Source organism: Streptopelia decaocto (assembly GCF_964273445.1).
Source record: "Streptopelia decaocto genome assembly, chromosome: 10".
In the NCBI taxonomy this organism is placed as follows: domain Eukaryota; kingdom Metazoa; phylum Chordata; class Aves; order Columbiformes; family Columbidae; genus Streptopelia; species Streptopelia decaocto.
The window spans coordinates 11627581-11647143 of record NC_138665.1 but is presented as its reverse complement, the minus strand read 5'-3'; the positions used below and the strand labels follow the sequence as shown (position 1 = coordinate 11647143).

The 19563-nt window shown below is 40.3% G+C and overlaps 1 protein-coding gene across 1 annotated transcript in view; it reads left to right on the top strand.

The window, feature by feature from the left end:
- The window catches only part of IL1RAPL2 (interleukin 1 receptor accessory protein like 2), a 362581-nt gene that overhangs the window by 243992 nt on the left and 99026 nt on the right, over positions 1-19563 (top strand). The window contains exon 6 of the mRNA XM_082061910.1: positions 13596-13670. Coding sequence (XP_081918036.1) covers positions 13596-13670 — 75 coding nt within the window. The remainder of the gene's footprint in view (positions 1-13595; positions 13671-19563) is intronic.

Here is a 19563-nt window from a genome sequence, read left to right as displayed (position 1 = left end):
GTCTCCGGGAGAACTCTGATTGCCTCAGAAGTAGTTCACACATTATTAAAGGAAATGTCAGGCTGCCAGCCAAAGATGGAGAGATGGTAGTTTGTGATAGACATGTTTATAAAATCTGGGAGTAAATTACTGGAGAGGAAGATGGAGGGAGAAAATTTGCTCTGTTAGACATCTTTGTATTGAGAGTGACAACATTTAATATTACTAGCGGGAAGATGTATCATGTATTAAATTAATGTACCATATTATGGGGTGCTTTTATACAGCAATTTGACAGTCTTGGTGAAGTTTTGTATTGAGAAGTAATAAAGAAAATTCTAGTGTAAAATATGCTAACTTCAACATTCATAAAACATGCCATACTTTTAAGGACCCAATCCTGATCTTATCCACAGAAATGGAAGCTTTGCCATTGACTTCCACGGAAGCAAGGTCAGCTACAAAATGACCAGTTAACTAGGATTCTAAGAATGATTTACTGTCCCCACAATATTCATTTTCACCCCATTAGTGTTCCTTTTCATTAGTGTGACCTTCAGTGTTGTGTAGTGAAATGCTCATTGCTCCGAACCATGGCGTAACACAATGAAAATACAACTGATAAGGCAATGATCTGAATCAAACAAGAGAGTACTGGTGCGCAGGAACTTATTGTACAGTACGGTGGACTCCTGGCACACACGTTGTAGTGCTTTTGGACACCCTAGCAGTATGAAATCTGCATAACTCTAATAAACTAGTTAATGTATAGATTTGCAGAATCAGAATACCTTTTACACGATCCATTTGATTGCTGATCACTTTTAAAGTCTTCAATGACTAAACTATGCTATCTGGACATATATTTTCTTGGAGGGGAAATTAATATTGGTTTGCCTTTCCAAGTAAAAATATCTGGCTTTGGATCTATCAGACAAATGGGAAAAAAAAAGGTCTAATCCCAGTGGAACAGGAATTCAGTTATGAGCTGTCTATATCACAGACCTTGGAAATCTTGACTTGCAGTTTCCAATGAAAAAGAAGAGATGTTTGATGTAGTGACAAATGATATTCTGTACCTTATTTTCTTTTTCCATCGCTGTTTGAATTGTATATTTAGTGAATTAGTTGTGATTTATGATAGTGTTTTAAGAACTTTGTAGTTCTTCCTGGGAAGAGATGACATATTTTAACTATATTAATGGTTTGAGACTTAAGGATAGCACCATATATTTTTGTAATCTTTCAGCAGCAAAGCCACAATTTATACAAATGGATTCGCTCTGTCTTTAGCTCAAGCAACTCTGACAAAAGATGTCATTTGAAGTAATGTTGCTCATCATTCATAGACGCAAAAGCTTAAGGCTCCGTTGCTTTGATATGAAACTGCATCGGAGTTTTGAACTCCTTGCAGGATCAGTATATGGTGTTAATGATAATTTAACTGTCTTGTGCAGCTCCTGATTAGACTCCTTTTGAACACAAATGTGCTTATTTACCAACAGAAAGAGATATACCAACTTGTCAGTATGTAGGAAGAGAAAAGAAGCATTCCAGCCACTACTCAGAATTCTCTAAATGTCAGCTCTAGAGCAGTTAAAAAACAGTGCTATCATGCGTTCAGCCAAAATTGCCTGTTTACAGTGTATTGGATCCCTTTACAGCACCTTGGTAGGGAAGCACACAGTTGCAGAATACCAAGGGCTTGGGGAGGTCTCTGACTTTTACTTTGGTGTATTAGCCGAAATGGAGCCAAATCCTGCAGTTGCGTTTGAATACTCCCTTTTGTTGTGATACCAGTAATGCAGGTATAGGGACCCATCTCTGGATGGGTAATAATCAACAAAAGCATGGTACCAAAAGTAGTCTTTAGACACAATCTCAGAATAATAACAGATTAAGACAGACATTCTGTCTTAAAAGCTTCTCTAACGTTACTGCTGCACTGTGGTTTTACTTCTGTGATCTAACCCTTTTACGATGCCACTATGCTTTTACTACTAAAAAAAACCCCAAACAACAACCAAACCAACCCCAGCCCTTCCTTTATTTAATCTGCTGCTTCTGTAAAAAGCAATGATATCATATAGTTTGTAGGTAAGTGATAGATCTTTATATAGTGCCTATTTTACAAATGTGCTGACACACAAAGATTTTCTTTAATTATCAGTTAAAATCTGAGAAAGTGATAATATTTTCGCTTGTAATCCTGTATTATCTCCATATTACCTTGTTAAAATAATTTGTTCTGTAATTATTAATCCAAAAAATATTGTTCGCCTCCTGAGAAACTGTCATGCTCTTTAGCTATGCATCTCATGTCTTTCCGTTTAAAGCATTGTCTTACACTTCTAGAAAACAGAACCAAAGTGAAAGACTTGATGAACAAGACATAATCTTTTTTCCTGTAATAAATAAAACATGGTTGATAACTGTTGTGCATCAGAAGGAGTTGATGGACATGTACACGTTGGTTAGCGAGAACTGAGCGTGGTACATGTTCTCACACTCACTGTATGCTGAACGTGATAAGAAATGAAACCTTGACTGCCCTTCACTGCCACTGCTGAGTTTGTGCTCAGCTTCTCCATCAGCCAGTCAGCCCATCCTTTGCAACTGAAGTATTATAGATGGTCAGAAATTAATATTTTTTATTTGGGAGGAAATTTTTTGGTTTTTTCTCAGATTTTGCTTTTATTTTACATTGGAACAAAAGACAAAATTATCAAAATTCCCCTCATAAAGGCGTGTCTGAAGAATGTCACTTGAGAATACTGTTTCAGAAAGAAATTAAAGTTTCAGGGTGGTGTTATTGGAAAGTTTGGGAAGAGATTATTAAATGACTTTCTTTGTTGCTTGAACATTGTTTCGTGAGCTGGGGCAGTGGTACTACATAATCACAGATCATATATAAAATGGCAGTCAAAATAGTACGTTGAGTTTCATTTGAATGATGTAGTTTAAATGTAATGGCAGTTACTACCTAGAACAGATTGAATCATCTTGTTCTCTTGTTGAAAATGTCAAAGCAAAATCTTAAATTGCTTCAACACATGACAAACAGAAGACACTTCCAACAGGAAAATGAAGTGTCAACCAGGTTTGTTACAACAAGCTGACATAATTTCATGAAAAATTTCTCAGAAATTACATTCCTGGTGCAAAACTTATATCTGGCTGCTGGAAAAAAAAAAAAAAAAAACATCAGAAAACCTAAAAGCTGTGTAATGAATGGTCCTCTGAGAACAGCAGGGAAATGTAGAAGCTGAGGAAAGTGATCTCTGTTTTGAGCTGCTTCACCAGCAGCATCCCAGTGGCTGAGGGGCAGGAGCAGCTCTGACTGCTGTCCTGGCAGTCGGGTGGTGAAACTGCAGAACAGAAATCCCCTCTCCAGGAGCCTGCGTGTGTGCAAATGGTTCAGGAAGAGGCAGGTGGAGTATCGGGGTGTCCGTGCAGCCCATTGCTGTCATGTCCATGCACCGTTCATAGAGAGCTTGTACCGCCTTGTCCACCATGGCCGGGGGAGCGAGTTCCCCTTCCCACGCACTTCATGTGTGCAGCCCTGGCTGAGGTGACACTTGGCACTGATTTGTTAGTAAAATCAGAGTGGGTTTCTCTCCCTCTCCCTCTCCTTCTCTCCTCTCTTTCCTCTCCTCGATGTTTTTTGACTCTTTCCATTGTTTGTTTGCTATTTTTTTCTTGATTTAAAGTTTATCTTCATCTTCTAATAAAGGACGGAGGAAATTTACTGAAGGATTAAATTCTTATCTGCAGCCATTTGAAGTGCCTGTGGGACTGTTTAATCTCACATTTCAGAGGATTTGGAGGCTCAGCCCTCCTGCAGTTTCTGCTACAGACAGTGTAACCTGTTCCCAAATTGACCTGTGGGAGATGCACAATCCATCGCTTACTCTGCTCTCAAGTTTCCTCCTCTGATAAAAAGATCTGGTGTGTTGACAGCCTGCTTAGCAATGGTCACATAGATTCAAAACAAGTACAGTCCCAAAGAAATTTTTGGCCATGTCTTCACTCTTTTCCATTGCTTTTAGTGTTGCCACAAGGTCTTAGAATTGTTTCACTGGGAAGTTAATTTGCTCCTCTCAACTGTGCTGCATGTCACTGGGCTTGTTAACAGGGCTGCGCAGAGATGCACCAGTGGGCACTGGAATGACATTTGTCTTTGTGCTTTTTGTGTATGTAGCTCTCTATGCAGCCTTTAGTCACGATCGCCTTGGAGGTTTGTTTGCCATTCTTTGCATCTCCACTGACCATTAAACATTTTCAAGCAGCACGTTAGTCTTAAAATATTACATTTACTGTTGAGTAGTTGCCTCCTGTAAGCCTGATGCATGGGGGTGAGAGTGTGCACACAGACTTGGGATGCGAATCATTTATCTGGAACTCGTTTTATCCATGCTATGAATTTTCCCATAGTATCTTTCTTTGAGGCAGTGCTTTGCGCATGGTTGGTGTATGTTTGTGAGAAAGAAACTGCATTCTTGGATCAGAAAACTGCCCTGTGTTTGATAGGAGCTGAAAGACTCAGGTCCCGCGCTGATCACCAGGAGGCTGTTCTGCTCCCTATCAGCTGGTATAAACTCTGATGAAAGTGGTGAAAGGCAGCAGTGCTGACTCTGAAAATGGGTCATCCCACCAGAGATCTCTGTGGATGCTACTTTTTTTTTGGTAATTCTTTTAAACCCTTTGCCTCAAATAAGAATACAAATTTCATGGGATATCTATCTCCTTCATTTCTTAAAGCATTGTCTTTCATCAGAAGATTTACATTTGCTTGATCTTTTGTCGTGAGGCAGGATAACCAGTAGTGAGTGTATCTATGATTTCTTTACATGCCTACATTATGCCTGCTTTTATTCATTTTCCTGCTCACCCAACCAATAATGACATGATTTGGCCCAATTTTTTTCTTAACAAGGCTACATGTGCTTAGTGAATAATCTGATTAAAAGCTTCTCAGTGGTAAAATTAAAAAAAAAAATAGCAAAACCTGGTGGAATATATTTTGCAGCTTTTGAAGGCAAGTTAGAGACAAAGAGCCTACATAAATATTGCATAAACATTTTATGAGAAGGTTTTCCTTGTCAAGTATAGTAAAATTTTTCATCATTGTAGCAAGCTTTGTAAGCCAGGGTGCTATCCAAAAAATGCATCAGAATTAATAGCCTGGAATGGGGCAGGGTGAAACCTACTCATTAACCCCCTATGGAGCAAAATCAATTGGCAAGAGATGACTTAACAGAAGTTCCATGTTTCTTACTTGTGAATGTCATTAATCTAAAAAAAATACAATTGAAATTCTATCTAAAAATTGTTTGTGGTATAACAGCTTTGAAATTAAAAATGGTCCTGCTGAACATCAAAGCAGGCTGAGCTGTTACACTGTGCAGCATCTGATCATGTCCAACATCCAACTTTTAAATGGTCTCCACTGCCTTTGAGACTTCAGGTGAAATGCATTTTTAATGTTGATCTCCAGTAGTTCTGTCATCTTTGAAAAACTGCAGAGGAACATTTGGTGTGTAAAGAAGGTTTGGACTCAGGGCTACCTCAGGGTCAGCCATGCAGCTGCCTGAAACAGTGAACTAAGAGAGGTGGCAAATGGCACCGGCTCCTTCTTCACCAGATTGTGCCGTACACTGGCCAGAGGCTGCTCTGGAGCTTGGAGGTGGCTTTGCCCAGCCCCAAGAAGACCACCCATTTTTTTGCCTAGATATCGTATCATAAGTGCTTAATATTTGGTTCAGCTGGCATTTATCTTCCACAGGAATGATCCTTTGATACACTATCTGTATTATAGCGAGGTTGTTAGTTTCAGAAAAGAATGCATTACTTTGGGTTTTACTAAAACGACACATAAAATCCACTCCACAATAATTCACATTGCTGGGGTTGTGCTGTGGAGCAATAGTTCACTGTGTGTGAGTGGTCAGCTTGATCAGGGAATATTAATTGGTTGTGGACTGCAGGCTTTTGGTACTCTGACTTCAGGTTGACAAGAATGATAGCATTCATTTGCATGCAAAGTCTCCAGCTGTCCCTTCAAGATGAATAATGGGATTTGGCTTCATTCGTCACCACTTCTTTACTTTTTTATAAGACAGAAATAAAAAAGAATTTAAAAAGCCAAAAGATAAAATATTATAAAATGTTCTTTGCAGATCCCCTTGAAATAGAGGGTAATTTCAAGCATCTTATTTCAGCTCAGAGTCCAAGAGAAACATTTTGAGTGCAGGTGACATGATGTGTCCTTTGTGTTAAATACACTCTGTTCATTAAATAAAGCACACTCCATTTGAGGTTTTCATGAATTATATTGTACGGAAATGTAATTTACATTTAGTAACAATTTATTGCACTTTTTTCTTTACTTCAGAGGAAACTTATGCTTGCTTCATAAAAGAAAGCTGCACGATCCAAATTTAGGAAAGAAATAAAATGGTCACGCATTTTCTAATCCAATCTGTGAAATTTAGAAATGCAATGAAAAGGTGGGTTGGCAACCACAGGAGTAAGGAAACTTGGTATCATCACTTCAGTGAGAGTCCTACTAACACGGAATTATTCTCCTTTCCAGCACCCACCTTACAATGACTCGAGTGACACACTGATAGTAACCCATACCATCAGTGTCGCTAAGTGTTTCACATCAGGGGATGCCTAAGAGTCAGCTGCCGCTGGCATTTAACACGTATATTGTAGTAGTGATAAGTGTTCAGCCATGTTGTAATTACTTCGTGATGGGCACCTTGTGGGATTTTGCCATCTGTGCTTCAATAATGTGCAATCTATGCTATTGTTTCTATTCCACTTCACCACAGTCTGCGTAAGTCATATTCTGTTGCATAAGTTCCACCGGAATCTCACCATTTCATTTTCTACAACCCTACATGACTTGATTGCCCTGTAAGAAGGGGGAAAAGGTCCTGCACCAATCTGAAAACTAGAAAATCCCCAACCCAAAATCTTGTTCTTTTCTACTTTTCTTAACATTTCCATGTACCCAACAGAGTTCAGGTAGTACTTGGTGCTCCTGCTCTTCTCTCCACAGCAGTGTGCCTGTCTCAGTGCACTATGACAGCACCTGTGCGCAGAAGCTGAAGACATCTTAGCTGAGAAGTCTGGCAGCAAGACTTCTTGTCCAGAGATTATTGCCAGCTGCTGTTACTAGTTTTAAACAATTACCATGGGCTGCAAGGTCATGCCTGCAGCAGAAACTATTGGAAGAGCTGGCAAGAACAGGACCAACATAGCTATTATGGTTGTTTAGGATTTTGACTGCTCTCAAAGTCAAGGGGGCTGCAGTCACGGCCAGTTTTTTCTTGGTGCTAATAGTATGACCTGTCAAACAAGGGTCCGTTCCAAGTCATTGAGGACTTAATGGGTTAGAATCAAAACCATCGGTAATGATCCAAGAGCATTTCAGTGCCTCAAAATTCATTTCCCTCGTGAGCTGCATTTCAGCATGGACACAGCATCTTCCTTAAAACTGTGATTGTGTTGTCCTTCTTTCTATGTCACAAAAAAAATTCATCTGATTAGTTCCAATTATTTAGTGTTAATCAAAAAGGTGCTAAACTCCTTCTTGCAGAAAACAGCCCCACAGAGAGAGAGAGCAGACAATGCATTAAGGCACTTTTGATCCTAGGTAGAGTTTTCAAAAAGTGGTATTCGTGGTGATGGTGGCAGAGAGGGAGGCATCCAGCTGCTGTATGATTTCACCCCATTGTCCCAAAAGATGCATTTCCTGCTTGAATAATAATAAAAAAACCCTCTTTGTCCCTGATTAATGCACTCCTGGCTTCCACACAAGTTCTGAGTTTATGGAGTTTGAGTTTATTGAGAGTAAGTCTTCAGTGTTTATTTTCAAAGATGGAGACATTTATCCTTTGACAACATTTTGTTGCAATGGCTTTATTTCTGTTACAGCAAATGACGGATGAAGGTGCAATCATTTTGTCAGCTTGATACTGTGGTGAAGGAAAGGCAGCACAACAGCTGAATGCTGAAGTGCGTTTTGACTGACTGGTAGAACATACTACAGCTAATCAGGGAACGGAGTCCCCATATAAACACAGCCTCACAAAGCTCCATTTTTATGAATGAGGTTTTTTATGTGGTTTTCCACTGCTTTTCACCTTGTGAGGTAATTCACTGTTGTGCCAAAAAAATGAAAAGAATGCATTCTGATCTGAGAGCGGGACTTGCTGGTCAACGTGTGTTAGAGGCTCAGTCCACAGAGAATACTTATTACAAGTCCAGGTGGGATCCCTTGGTTCTTTAGACAAGCTTTTAACTCTGCAAGGGCACAGTTCAGTTCCTGGGAGCCAAGACTATAGCTGTCACATTTACATCTGCACAATTGGCTCACACATTTGCTTAGGTGTAAGCAGCAACATAAAAGATAAAGCAGTAGCAGGTCAGGCCTGAAGCATTTTATTGTCAGCCATTGAGAACTCTTTTGGCACAAGCTGGGGATTTCAGATGAGCCAAAGGGAGTTAGGTACGTATTTTTTAAAAGGTGTGATACTGAGCTTCTCTTAGCAAGATTTGCCCTCTGGTTAACATTGATGTAGCGTTTTGCATGCAGTTAGTTCCATCTTCATCTGTGGTGTGAAAGTTGCAATGTCACCGCCAAGATTTTGAGATGCCAACGTAGATCTAAGCCGTGCCTGGAAGCACGGATATTTGAACTAAGAGTGAACAAAAGCTTAACTTTGGGTATGAGCTAGTTTCAGATTAAGGATTTGGCATGCTGTTATTTGCCCCAGAGGATGCTATTCAAACAGATCGGTTCTGCTGTCAAAAGGTTAGCCAGATTCTTGATTGAATGATACTACAGGCTCTGTGTTAATTAATGGTGGGAAAATGCCAGATCCTTCGATTGAAGGAAGTAGGTTGGCATGTAATTGTCTCATAGAAGATCTGAAACAATTTTGTTAAATTCTCTGCATTCTGCTTCATATTTGGATAATTGTTCCTTTCATCATTGCAAATTACATGAACAAATGTCCAGGAGGTACATCAATAGCGTAATTATAGAACAGCAATTGTACTTTGGGTGCTTACCACAAGAAGAGGAAAAGCCATTACCCGCCCTGAGGAAAAATAAGACAACCCTTCTCCAGCATTTGACCAGTTCTGGTCAGCCTGGAGAATGATCACAGGTCAGCAGGAGAGCACCTGAAGAGGAGCACATAGGAATTCCAGCCACTCCAGCCAGTAAGTCAGCCTCATCGGGGGCCCAATTTAAATGCAAACACACATAGCATGGGGGATAAACCAGGGGAGTTAGAGATATGCACACCTGCAGGGTTGTGTTCTTATTGCCATCACAGAGACGTGGTGGGATGGCTCCTCTGACTGGAGTATTGGAATGGAAGGACACAGGCTCTTTAGGAATGACAGGCAGGAGAGATGAGGAGGGGATGCCACCCTTTGTGTCAATGACTGGAATTCGTGGAGCTCTGTCTGGGGATGGATGAGGCTCCAGGGAGACCTTATAGCAGCCTTCCAACACCTGAAGGGGACCTACAGGAAAGCTGGAGAGGGACTTTTTACAAGGGCATGTAGTGATAAGACAGGGGGTAATGGCTTTGAACTGAAAGAGGGGAGATTTTAGATTAGATAAAAGGAAGCCTTCCCCAGGAGGGCAGGGAGGCACTGAACAGGCTGCCCGGAGAAGCTGTGGATGCCCCATCCCGGGAAGTGTTCCAGGTCGGGTTGGACGTGGCTTTGAGAAACCCGGTCTGGTGGAAGGTGTCCCTGCCCATGGCAGGGGGGTTGGAACCAGATGATCTTGAAGGTCCCTTCCAACCCAAACCATTCTATGGTTCTTTGCCACATATGAATTAACATTTCTAGCCTCGTGCCTTCATTTCCCTTAGAAGAGTTATCTGGTCTGGAAAATGCTGCAGCTGTGCTGAGTCACAAGAAAGAATCCCTTCAGATCACAAGCACCTGGAATTCAGTACATGACCCTGGTGCTGTCTGGCTTCATCCTGGCAGCAGTTCAGCTCTGTGCAGCACAGGTGATGCCTGTTGGCCTAGAGCATGCCTTTGCATGGCACAGGGGGAAGCTGATCTGCATTAAATTGAGAAGTTGTGTTTAGCTGAACCACCCAAAAACTCTAGTAGGAGACTTTTATTCATTGTAGCAGCAGTGTGGGCTGTCTGTCATTGTGGTTGCTGTAAAAGAAGTCTGATTGGGGTGGGGAGAGCACTGCAAGGCTGCTGCAGAAGGAAGGTAGGAAATTGCATAGGAAATAACAAGCTGTGAAGGAACTGGTGCTTGCTGAGATGCCTGGTAGTTTTTTCTAACTGGTTATCATTGTTTATCTCTAAGTAATGATATCCTAAGGCTGTTTGTTTTCAACTGCTTTGTGCTTTTTGAGGAGAACTCATTAGTGTGTCAGATGTATGTTTGAATATGGAATGAGAGATTTTTGAAACAGTAATGTTGTGGTGGAAAAAGTTAGCCTCTAGGCTCTTATGCTGCTCTGGCACTTGGAAGCAGGAGCTGCTCCTTCAAAGCTGTTGTCTTCTTCTGTTGGTCCTGTGGATAGCTAGACATTGTCCTGTGCAGCAAGTCATGCTGTCCCGTGTTTGCTAAAGATCACCGTGTAAGTAATTGGAGAGACCTAATATTTTTGCAGGTCTCTTCTCTACTTTCTTGAGGTACTTCAGGATATTCCTTGTGCCTATGAAAAGTAGAGAACAGAAGTATCATGTGTTCTGGGAAAGGAAATGCACCTGGACGAACAGTTGTGCAGGATCAGATCAGTGTATTGATTTGTACAACAGTATTCCTTTATTCCTTTTATGGAAAAAAACTTATGACAAATGTTGAAATTACAGAAACTTGATGACTGTTTTAAAGTTTGTGTGTTACTTTCTAATGGGATGAGTATGAGTGTAGAAGGAAACATTCTCCTAGTAGTGTGGCTGCTAAATGGTCTCTGACCATGCCCTCTGAGATCTTATGGGAGGCACATGCGTTGCCAGGTGCCTCTGGGTAAAGACATGTGTTTTCCAGCTTGTTATCGAACACCTGTGACTTCAAGTGATTCCCCAGGTAGCGTGCCTGGGGTAACCCTCGAACAAAGCAAAGCAGCAGTCTGTGAGTCCTCCTCTCAGTCTCAATACAGTAGCGTACTGTGTCAGCTGGTACTTGCACAAACAAATGCAGTCAAAGGTGCCCCAGCCTGTTTGTGGGACGAAATCCTAGAACAGCAAGTAAAGGCAAAGCAAGCTGGTAGCGCTGCATCGTCAGACCTGGGGTCTGGCAAAGGCAGGTCTGTCTGTGTGGCTGCAGGAATTGTTGCTTTGTGGAACTAATAACCAACCTTGCTGTAAGAGTAGTGTTTGCTGTGCCTGTAGTTGTTTTAATTTAAAGTACTTTTCTGGGAGGTGAAGTAAGATTTAGGTGAGAATGCATAATATTATTAGCTTTATTAAAGACATGTTGATACAGTAACAGCATCAACTTTTTGTTCTGCTTCAACTTCTAGCAAGGCTGGAAATCAGAGTGCCACACATCTGTAAAACTGTTAGAAGAATTATAGAAACTTATTTTAGAGAAATGGACATTTGAATAAAGGTTGCTTATGGACTTCTGTCAAGTACAGAGATCATTAACTATTAGAATTCCTTATAGCTGAGAATATATTGTGCTGCCTTAGTGTTTAAGAAGGACCAAAAGTGAATTTCGTAAGGCAAATAAGTGATCTGATGTCTGACCTCTAAAATAAGAATGGGTTTTGTTTTCTGTAAACACATACGACATTGAAGAGCCGGCAGTTCATTGCCTTCTAGACTCAAAATCCCTTTGGGCCATTTCAGTTCCTGTGTAAAGAGCTCTGACAGGCTGCCAGTTCATTATAACGATTACTCTCCAAGAACAATATGGCAAAATATAGCCATTTAAAATGTGACACACAGGAGCACATTTAGAAAACATCCCAGGGCTGGAAGTAACGCCAAAGGAACCAGGGAGAAGCACTGGTCAGGTTGGATTTCAAGGGGTGCTGGTGGGAGTGAGATATAAAAGGTACTTAAAGGAAGAAAAGCCTGAGCACACTGGCACAGCCGGGGTGCAGCTACCCCACCAAGTTTTCTCCACATCCTACAGTGCACACAGAGTAAAATTTAGTACCAGAGATGAAACATAACAATGCAAGAAAAGCCCAAAGGTAGCAGCAAAAGCCTGAAAAACTACAGAAAATATGCTGAGAAAAAAAGTGTTGGTTATATACCAGAAAGTGGAACACTATTGAGGCTTTTCACAAAGTACACGGGACTGCACTTAGCTGGGATTTGGGGGATTTGGGCTTTTTCTTCCCCTACTTCCCCCACATCAAATTTCCACCCAACTCAGAATTTACTGGGTATATCAGGTTGTTTAGAATTGTGCTCTCGAGCTCATCTCTTTCCCCATTTCAGCCTTCACTTATGAGGTCTTGTGTGTGTGCTGAGCTTTAAACACATCCTAATGTCTCCTGAAGGAGTCCTGTAAAGGGTTGGTGAGAGTGTTGCTTGTTCTGACATAGTCTGGACAAAGGACTTGATTCTGTTAGTGCTGGGGTTAAATCCCAAAACCCCTTTGCGAGGCACTGTGACCTTTCCGCTCCCTCCAGCACGTTCTGCAGCAGGTTCATGTGAAGCTGCAGTAAATAGCTGCTCGTCCCTGGCAGAAGCCATTCTCTCTGTGCTGAGCATCTGGGGTGCTCCGGCATTTAGACACAGGCCAATGTGTTACCTTCCTAAGAAGTCTGAATAGTGTCCTTCCTAGGCCAAAATGCATTTTCGAGAGATTTTTGGTTCATTCTTTTAAGAAGTTACTAACCTCAGTTGCACAGAGGCAGTTAAGAACATAGTTAATTTTTTAACACCTTTGTAGTACTTATTTTTCCTGGCTCCTTCAAGCAGGCAGTCTGAGCAACTCTGCCTAGACAGTATAAAAAACAGAAAAGCAATATTGTCAGGTTGTGACTCAAGCTATGAAGTTCCCCCTCAGCAGATGCCAGGGCCAGACAATACTACCTCTAATTTTCTGTGATGAGTTGAGAGAAAATGGCAAGCAATGCCTGTGAAGAGGTCCTTCTCATGGCTGGCAGCAGGTTACAGTTCAACTATGTTATTCGAGTCTAGTGGCACTTGCTCTTTCTATCTAATCATTTATTGACAGGGTTTTTTCATGTGAGGAATTAGAGTATAAGAAAAGCAGAGCTCTTGTACATGTTGAACAGAAAAAGATCAGTACTGAAAATATACTCTCACTCTCATGCATTAACTTCACAAGGTGAGGATCTAAAATTCTTGATATAGTTGCTATAAGTAGAATAAAAGTGAGAAATGGAGTTTGTTTTGCTGCTTTGTATTAAAATGTCACTCTTGAAACAGCTCATTTCCATTGAATCAGTGGGCCACCGCAGCCCCTAGGAAAGTGGTAACACGTTGGCAGTGGAACAGCCATGTGATGTAATAAATGTTTACATGCCGTCAAGAGTACAAGCTTTTGATTGCTTACATGACAGGGCTTTTCTTTTGTAATCATTGGTCTCAATTTTTCCATTACGTTTTCTCATTTTCTTTTCTAGCTTTACTCACAGACAAACCTCCAAAGCCGTTGTTCCCCATGGAGAACCAGCCAGCTGTTATAGATGTCCAGCTGGGTAAGTCCCCTTCTGGGAATAATAGATCCTACACTTGCACTCTGGTAGCAGATGGGAAAAATTGAAAGTGGTAAGAAAGGTTTAGTGGTACTGTTATTACATGCAAATCCATTTGCAGCTTTTCATTTGTAGCTGTAGAATTTATTGCCATGGCAATTTGAGTGAATGAACTAGTGTAAAATCAGGGGATGGCAGTACTAATTGGTGACATTGAGTATTAAATATAAAGCACACTGCTCTTTTTAATATATGATTGATAGAGTAATACGTGTCTACATTGGTGCTGTACTGATCAGTTGATGTTCACCCTAAGACAAATATTCTCATAAAAGAAGTGCTGATTCCTTTACAAGTTAATGTAAAACAGTGTGTTTTCAGGTTGTTCTGAATGCTTACCAGAATGGAATTTTGACTAAAATGCCTGTATGCTTTTCTCACTCCTATTATATATTCTTCTGTGAATACACATCTCTGAACCTCAGCTGGCAGCCTGTATTTTCTCTTGTGTTGAGACACTAATGTTAGAGAGTACTGCTAACTTTGGGGAACTGTGATGCATCTTGGTGCTGAAAGAACTGCTCAGCTTTGAAGTTCCAGAGTTTTTTTCAGTGACTTGAAAATAGATTTTTGATTTTTGAGAGGCAGAATTGGAATTACCTTTGAGGACTGTGGTGCCATGAGATTAAATTAAAAGAAATGTGTTGCAGATGTGTATTATTCACTCTGGGCTGAAGCTTTGGCGTTTTCTTTCTTGAGCTTGACTCTCTTCTTTTTATACCAAAGCTGGCCAGGATTCAGTGTTTGAATGGTGTTTAGAGGCAAGCAGGGTCAGAATGAAACTTTTTTCATGGTAAAACTGTTTGTTTGTTTTTGTGAAACCCTACAGGGTCTATTTGAGCTTGATACAACGGCACCTCCATGTTACTAAACCAGGTGCCTAACAATTTCCGTGAACCAATTAAGATGCTATGAAGTATTTAAAAACAGGGCTTGAGTTCTTGAATGTGTTTGTTGAAATGTGGTGAGAATATGAATCATTTGTGACCTTAGCTAATCTTAAAGATCATCTTTCTCTCATATACCTGGCTTGACTGAGGAGCCTGCAAGGGCTTGCACAGGGAGGATGGCAGTGGATCTGGGAAGCAGCTGGTGCCAGATGAATTCTGCAGTTGGGCTGTATGTGCATATTCAGGTTCCCCTCCATGGGACTCACATGTCTGTACCTGAGCAGAAATTGGCCCTAAAGCAGAAAAAGACAAAATGAATCTGAAGCTATAGTCAAAAGCCCACCAGAATTAACAGGAAAACACAGTCATCGAAGTTTGGATCAGCCCAAAAGGCTGAATTCAGTCTCCTGCTTTAGCTTCTTAAAAGTCAGTTTTCTAATGATTTCCTTTGGGAGCAAACTGTCCCTGCATATATCTGTGTAATAAAGCCACTCGAAGAGTACACATCTTTGTTTTGTGCATATTTATTCTGTCTTCATTTTCTCTTCCAACTTCCCCTGTTCCATCAGGACTTTTGCATTGAGTTTCTTCTTTATTTTTTTTTTCTGTGTGAAAACATTTTGTTCTGACTGATTAAAAGGAGGTTTGATTAAAAAATAAATTAAAACAAACAAACACACTCCTCTCCTTGGAGATATGGCTCAGTAATAGGATATTGGAATATCTCTGGAAGGAAATACATTCCAGCATATAAAGATGCAAGATTTGTAATCCATTAGTTGTCCCCTAAGATCAGGGAATTTACATATGGTGTGCTTTTTTTTATGTGTTAATGGGTTTGGTTATTGCCGCTAAACTGTATTCATATTATGTGTAAAAGATTAATGCTTATGAAAGAACCTGAACTTATTTCTTTAACATACAAAGAAGCTCATTGATTTCCCTCTCGATTTTAAATGGCAAACAGATAGGGCTCGAAAATTCTCAGGGAGCATCTTCATGTTGTGGAGGCCACCTGCAGCTTTGGGCTGGGAGCTGTGCCGACCCCTGCGATGTGCTGCAGGCTCTCACTCCGTGTTAGAGCTCCGCAGGAAAGAGAATCGTTTGATTACAGCAAAGTAACAGGGGAGAAAGTTGTATGTAAGGTCATCTGCTGGAATACTTCTTTGAAATCTTGTTAAGCTCCTGGAAGTTTTGAACAAGTGACATACTTCAGTATTTTATTAGAAATCAAAGCAAAGTTTCTGTGTTTTACAGGGCCTCTAGCCCATGAAGTCAGATCACCCAATACGCCTGCTCTTTCAGTGGCTGTGCAAGTATGAACATGCCACTAAAGTACAAAAGGAATGGAGTTTAATCCGTCTACTTGTTCTGCAGAGATTATTTTAGATTTCTATTGGAAAACTAATCTTTACAGAAATAGTGGTCTTTGCTTGAAAAGCAGAGGAGATTAATAATTATTTGCCGTCTTCATCCTTACTGATTAGCACAATGCAATGCAAAATCTTCCTAGATCTCTGTGCAGTGGCCTAACTATTTAGCAGCTTATTTGACCTGATTACAGACTTCAGTATTCACCTTTTGGCTTTCAGCTTTTATGAGAGGATTCAAATGAAATTAAGTATGCACAATTCTTATTGACAGTGGATAAGAGTTCCTTCAGGCTTCAAACATGGCCCAGAGCCTGCCTTGATCTTCTCAAGGAGCGTGAATGTACTTTTTGCTTTTTCTGTTTTCCTCTGGAATGTGACAGAGATCAAAACCAACCCTGTCAAGGTTAGAGAGAAGCAGAAACTGGAATTTGCTTCTTTTCTTGTTTTCTGTATTCGCTTGTGCTGGAGAAACAGAGCCAGAGAGACGCAGGTTGACAGGAGGACAAAAGAACATCCCAGAGGATTAGAGCAATAGTCTGAAACAATTTCATTGTCTCAGGTGCTTTACCAGGTCAGATAATCACGTCATCTTGGGCAAACTAGAAACTAATGACAGAATATTTTTATTGTTCATTTGCTGCTTCCTTTTCATTAAAACAAAACCTAAAAAATCCTTTTTATTTGTTCTTTAGCTCTTTGCATTGGTGTCGGACTAGTAATAGTTCTTTATTACATGGTATACAGCACATTTATTTTTGTTATATCTTGGTTTTAACAAATAATGTTTATTTTTACTACATAGTATATGTCGTTGTGAATATATATTACATTAATCTGATAATATAATGTTCTTCCTGGAAAAAAAAAAGATGTCACTGAGTTGTCTTCATGACAGTAAAATCAAATTTGATAGTATGAGCCAAAATACATGCAGGTCTTCTGCCCAGGAGATGGTGTGGTTTTAGCAGAAGGGCCCTAAGATTGCTCATGAAGAGTTTTGAGCCATAACGCTCTACTCCTCCCAACTCTGTTTGTAAAATGTGACTGTCTCCCATGTAAAGCTCTGAATGTGAATTTATTAAAGCTTATACCAATGTGATTTGAAGTAGTTGTTGAAAGACGCCTGTTGATACCAAATTCCTGAGGTTAGAGAATTCCTTACGTGATTTAGAAAAGTAAAGATCAAAAGCCCAGTCAGAAGTCTCAAGGCTACAGTGCAGTGAGTTTTAAAGATCTGTTATCTATTTGCGTATACAGTTGTTCTGACAGCAGGTGGGATCTTAAGATGACTTGTTGGTACATCACTCTGCTGATTTCTTAATTTATTTTAAAAATTATTTTCCAGCTAGCCTTGTACCAATCCTTTGTATTTTGATTACATGATTACAGAGCAGGTTTCTTCTCTGAACTAGCTCCTTTGCACAATTATGGTAGCACCAAGGAGCCAAAATCCGAGTGATACATAGGGAGCTGTGAGTTACTGCGCTGCCAGCCCTCAGCTGGTGTTAAAGCAGCATGGCAGGGACATAAGCATTTGTAGAAGAAAGGAAGCACATAGAATAGAATCATGGAGTCACAGAATTGTTCAGGTTGAAAAAGATACTTCAGATCCTGAAGTCAAATCATTAATCCACCTCTAAACCATGTCCCTAAGCACCACATCTACATGTCTTTTAAACATCTCCAGGGGTGGTGACTCCACCACTTCTTTGGGCAACCTGTTCCAATGCCTGACAACCCTCTCTGTGACTAAAGTTTTCCTGATAGTCAATCTGAACCTGCCCTGATGCAACCTGAGGCCATTTCCTCTTGTCCTACCCCTTGTAACTTGGGAGAAGAAGTCAACACCCTCCATGCTACAGCCTCCTTTCAGGTAGTTGTAGAGAACAATAAGGTTTCCCCTCAGCCTCCTGTTCTCCAGGCTGAACAGCCCCAGGTCCCTCAGCTGCTTCTCCTCAGACTGTGCTCCAGGCCCCTCACCAGCCTCGCTGCCTTTCTCTGAACTCTCTCCAGCACCTCAAGGTCTGTCTTGTCATGAGGGACACAAAACTGAACATAGTTGTGCTCTGCTGGTTCTTGGCTGGACCAGGACCTACAAGGATCTTGTAGGAACTGTATCTAGCTAGTCTATGTATAAGCAGCTCCCAGAGTCATATAGCTTGCACCATGTCTGCTATTTTATTCTTGTGTGCTCCACAGAGTATCGAAAGAGCTAAAAATGGATTATGAAAATAGAAGTCTGTTAATTCTGTACCATGTATTACAGTGACTGCAATGTCAAGTTTTCCTTATGAATGAGTTAATTGGAATTAACATTTGCATGTTTGTCTCTGTATTAGTTGAATCTGTCATTTATGTGTAATTTATTTTTCAACTGTGTACTGGTTTTGTTTTCAGTCATTTACTTAAGAATGTAGCAGGAGTCTAAGAAAACAGAACAAGAAACATCTATGTGAATTCATTTACTGAACAGGGAAAATGTCAAGAGGTTTAACTCACTTTTGTCATGGTAGTTTCTCTGCTTCTAAAGATGCTGAAGAAAGAAAATGCATAGTTTATGAGGATTCTTGTTTTTCTTAATAGCTGACCTGTTCAGAAAGATTTTGTTTCTAGAAGATTTAACAGTGCAATTCCTTGGGACTAGTTATTAAGTGGATCAATAGAACTACTGCAAAACAAGTGCAAGGGAATATACAAAGTTACATCTGCTGACAGGTATAGGAACAGAATAAAAGCAGGGTTTTTTTTAAAAAAAGGTCCTTTTTGTTTTAAGCATTTGCTGGAAGGTGTCATTTGGGAGGTGAACATCCATGCATTTGCTGACATATTTAAAATACTACATTTACTGTCCAGAGTCTTAATTTTCCTTGTGACCACACTTCTCTGCTTAAAAATAAATAATAATGGTTAAAAAAGAAGTTCTGCAAGATCTTCTGGAGACATGAATTTCATACCAAGGCTGTCTATTTGAGACAATCCAACAGTGTCTGTCATTATTGATTTGCTGATCATATAACTCTTTTTGCATGACACTCACCCTTTATATATCTGTAAACATTAATGAGGTCACCCCTTCATGCACAGAAGTTCAAGAAAGAGCAATTTTCACTAGGAAATGAAGAGTAACCAGGAGTGTATTCTCCAGGACCTGCCTCCTCTGCAGCATGAGGGACACAGCTCCACAGCTCTTTCAGCCATACGTGCCTGTATGAAAGGAGGCAGGATTTGCATCTATTACAATCATTTTGTACTAATCTGCAGGGAATATTAGAGACAAATTGTCTGGCATTTAGGTTTAGAAGTAGTTCCCTAAATACCCTAAGTGTATTACCGTTAATGCTTTGATGCTAATTTGGTACGTCGTTAATATTTCTGCTTCTCTCAGGGATAATGGTGAAATGCTGTACTTCAGAGACTTGAGGCTGGGATTTGTTGTTCGGCTGGTGTAAAACCACCATTTTTTTGCCTTTTGTATGGTTAATCCAGATTTACATCTGTGAAGCTGAGAACAGTTTATTCCCACACTTCTTTCTTTTGTTTTAATGGACTTGGAAAGATGAGGCCAAATTCTGG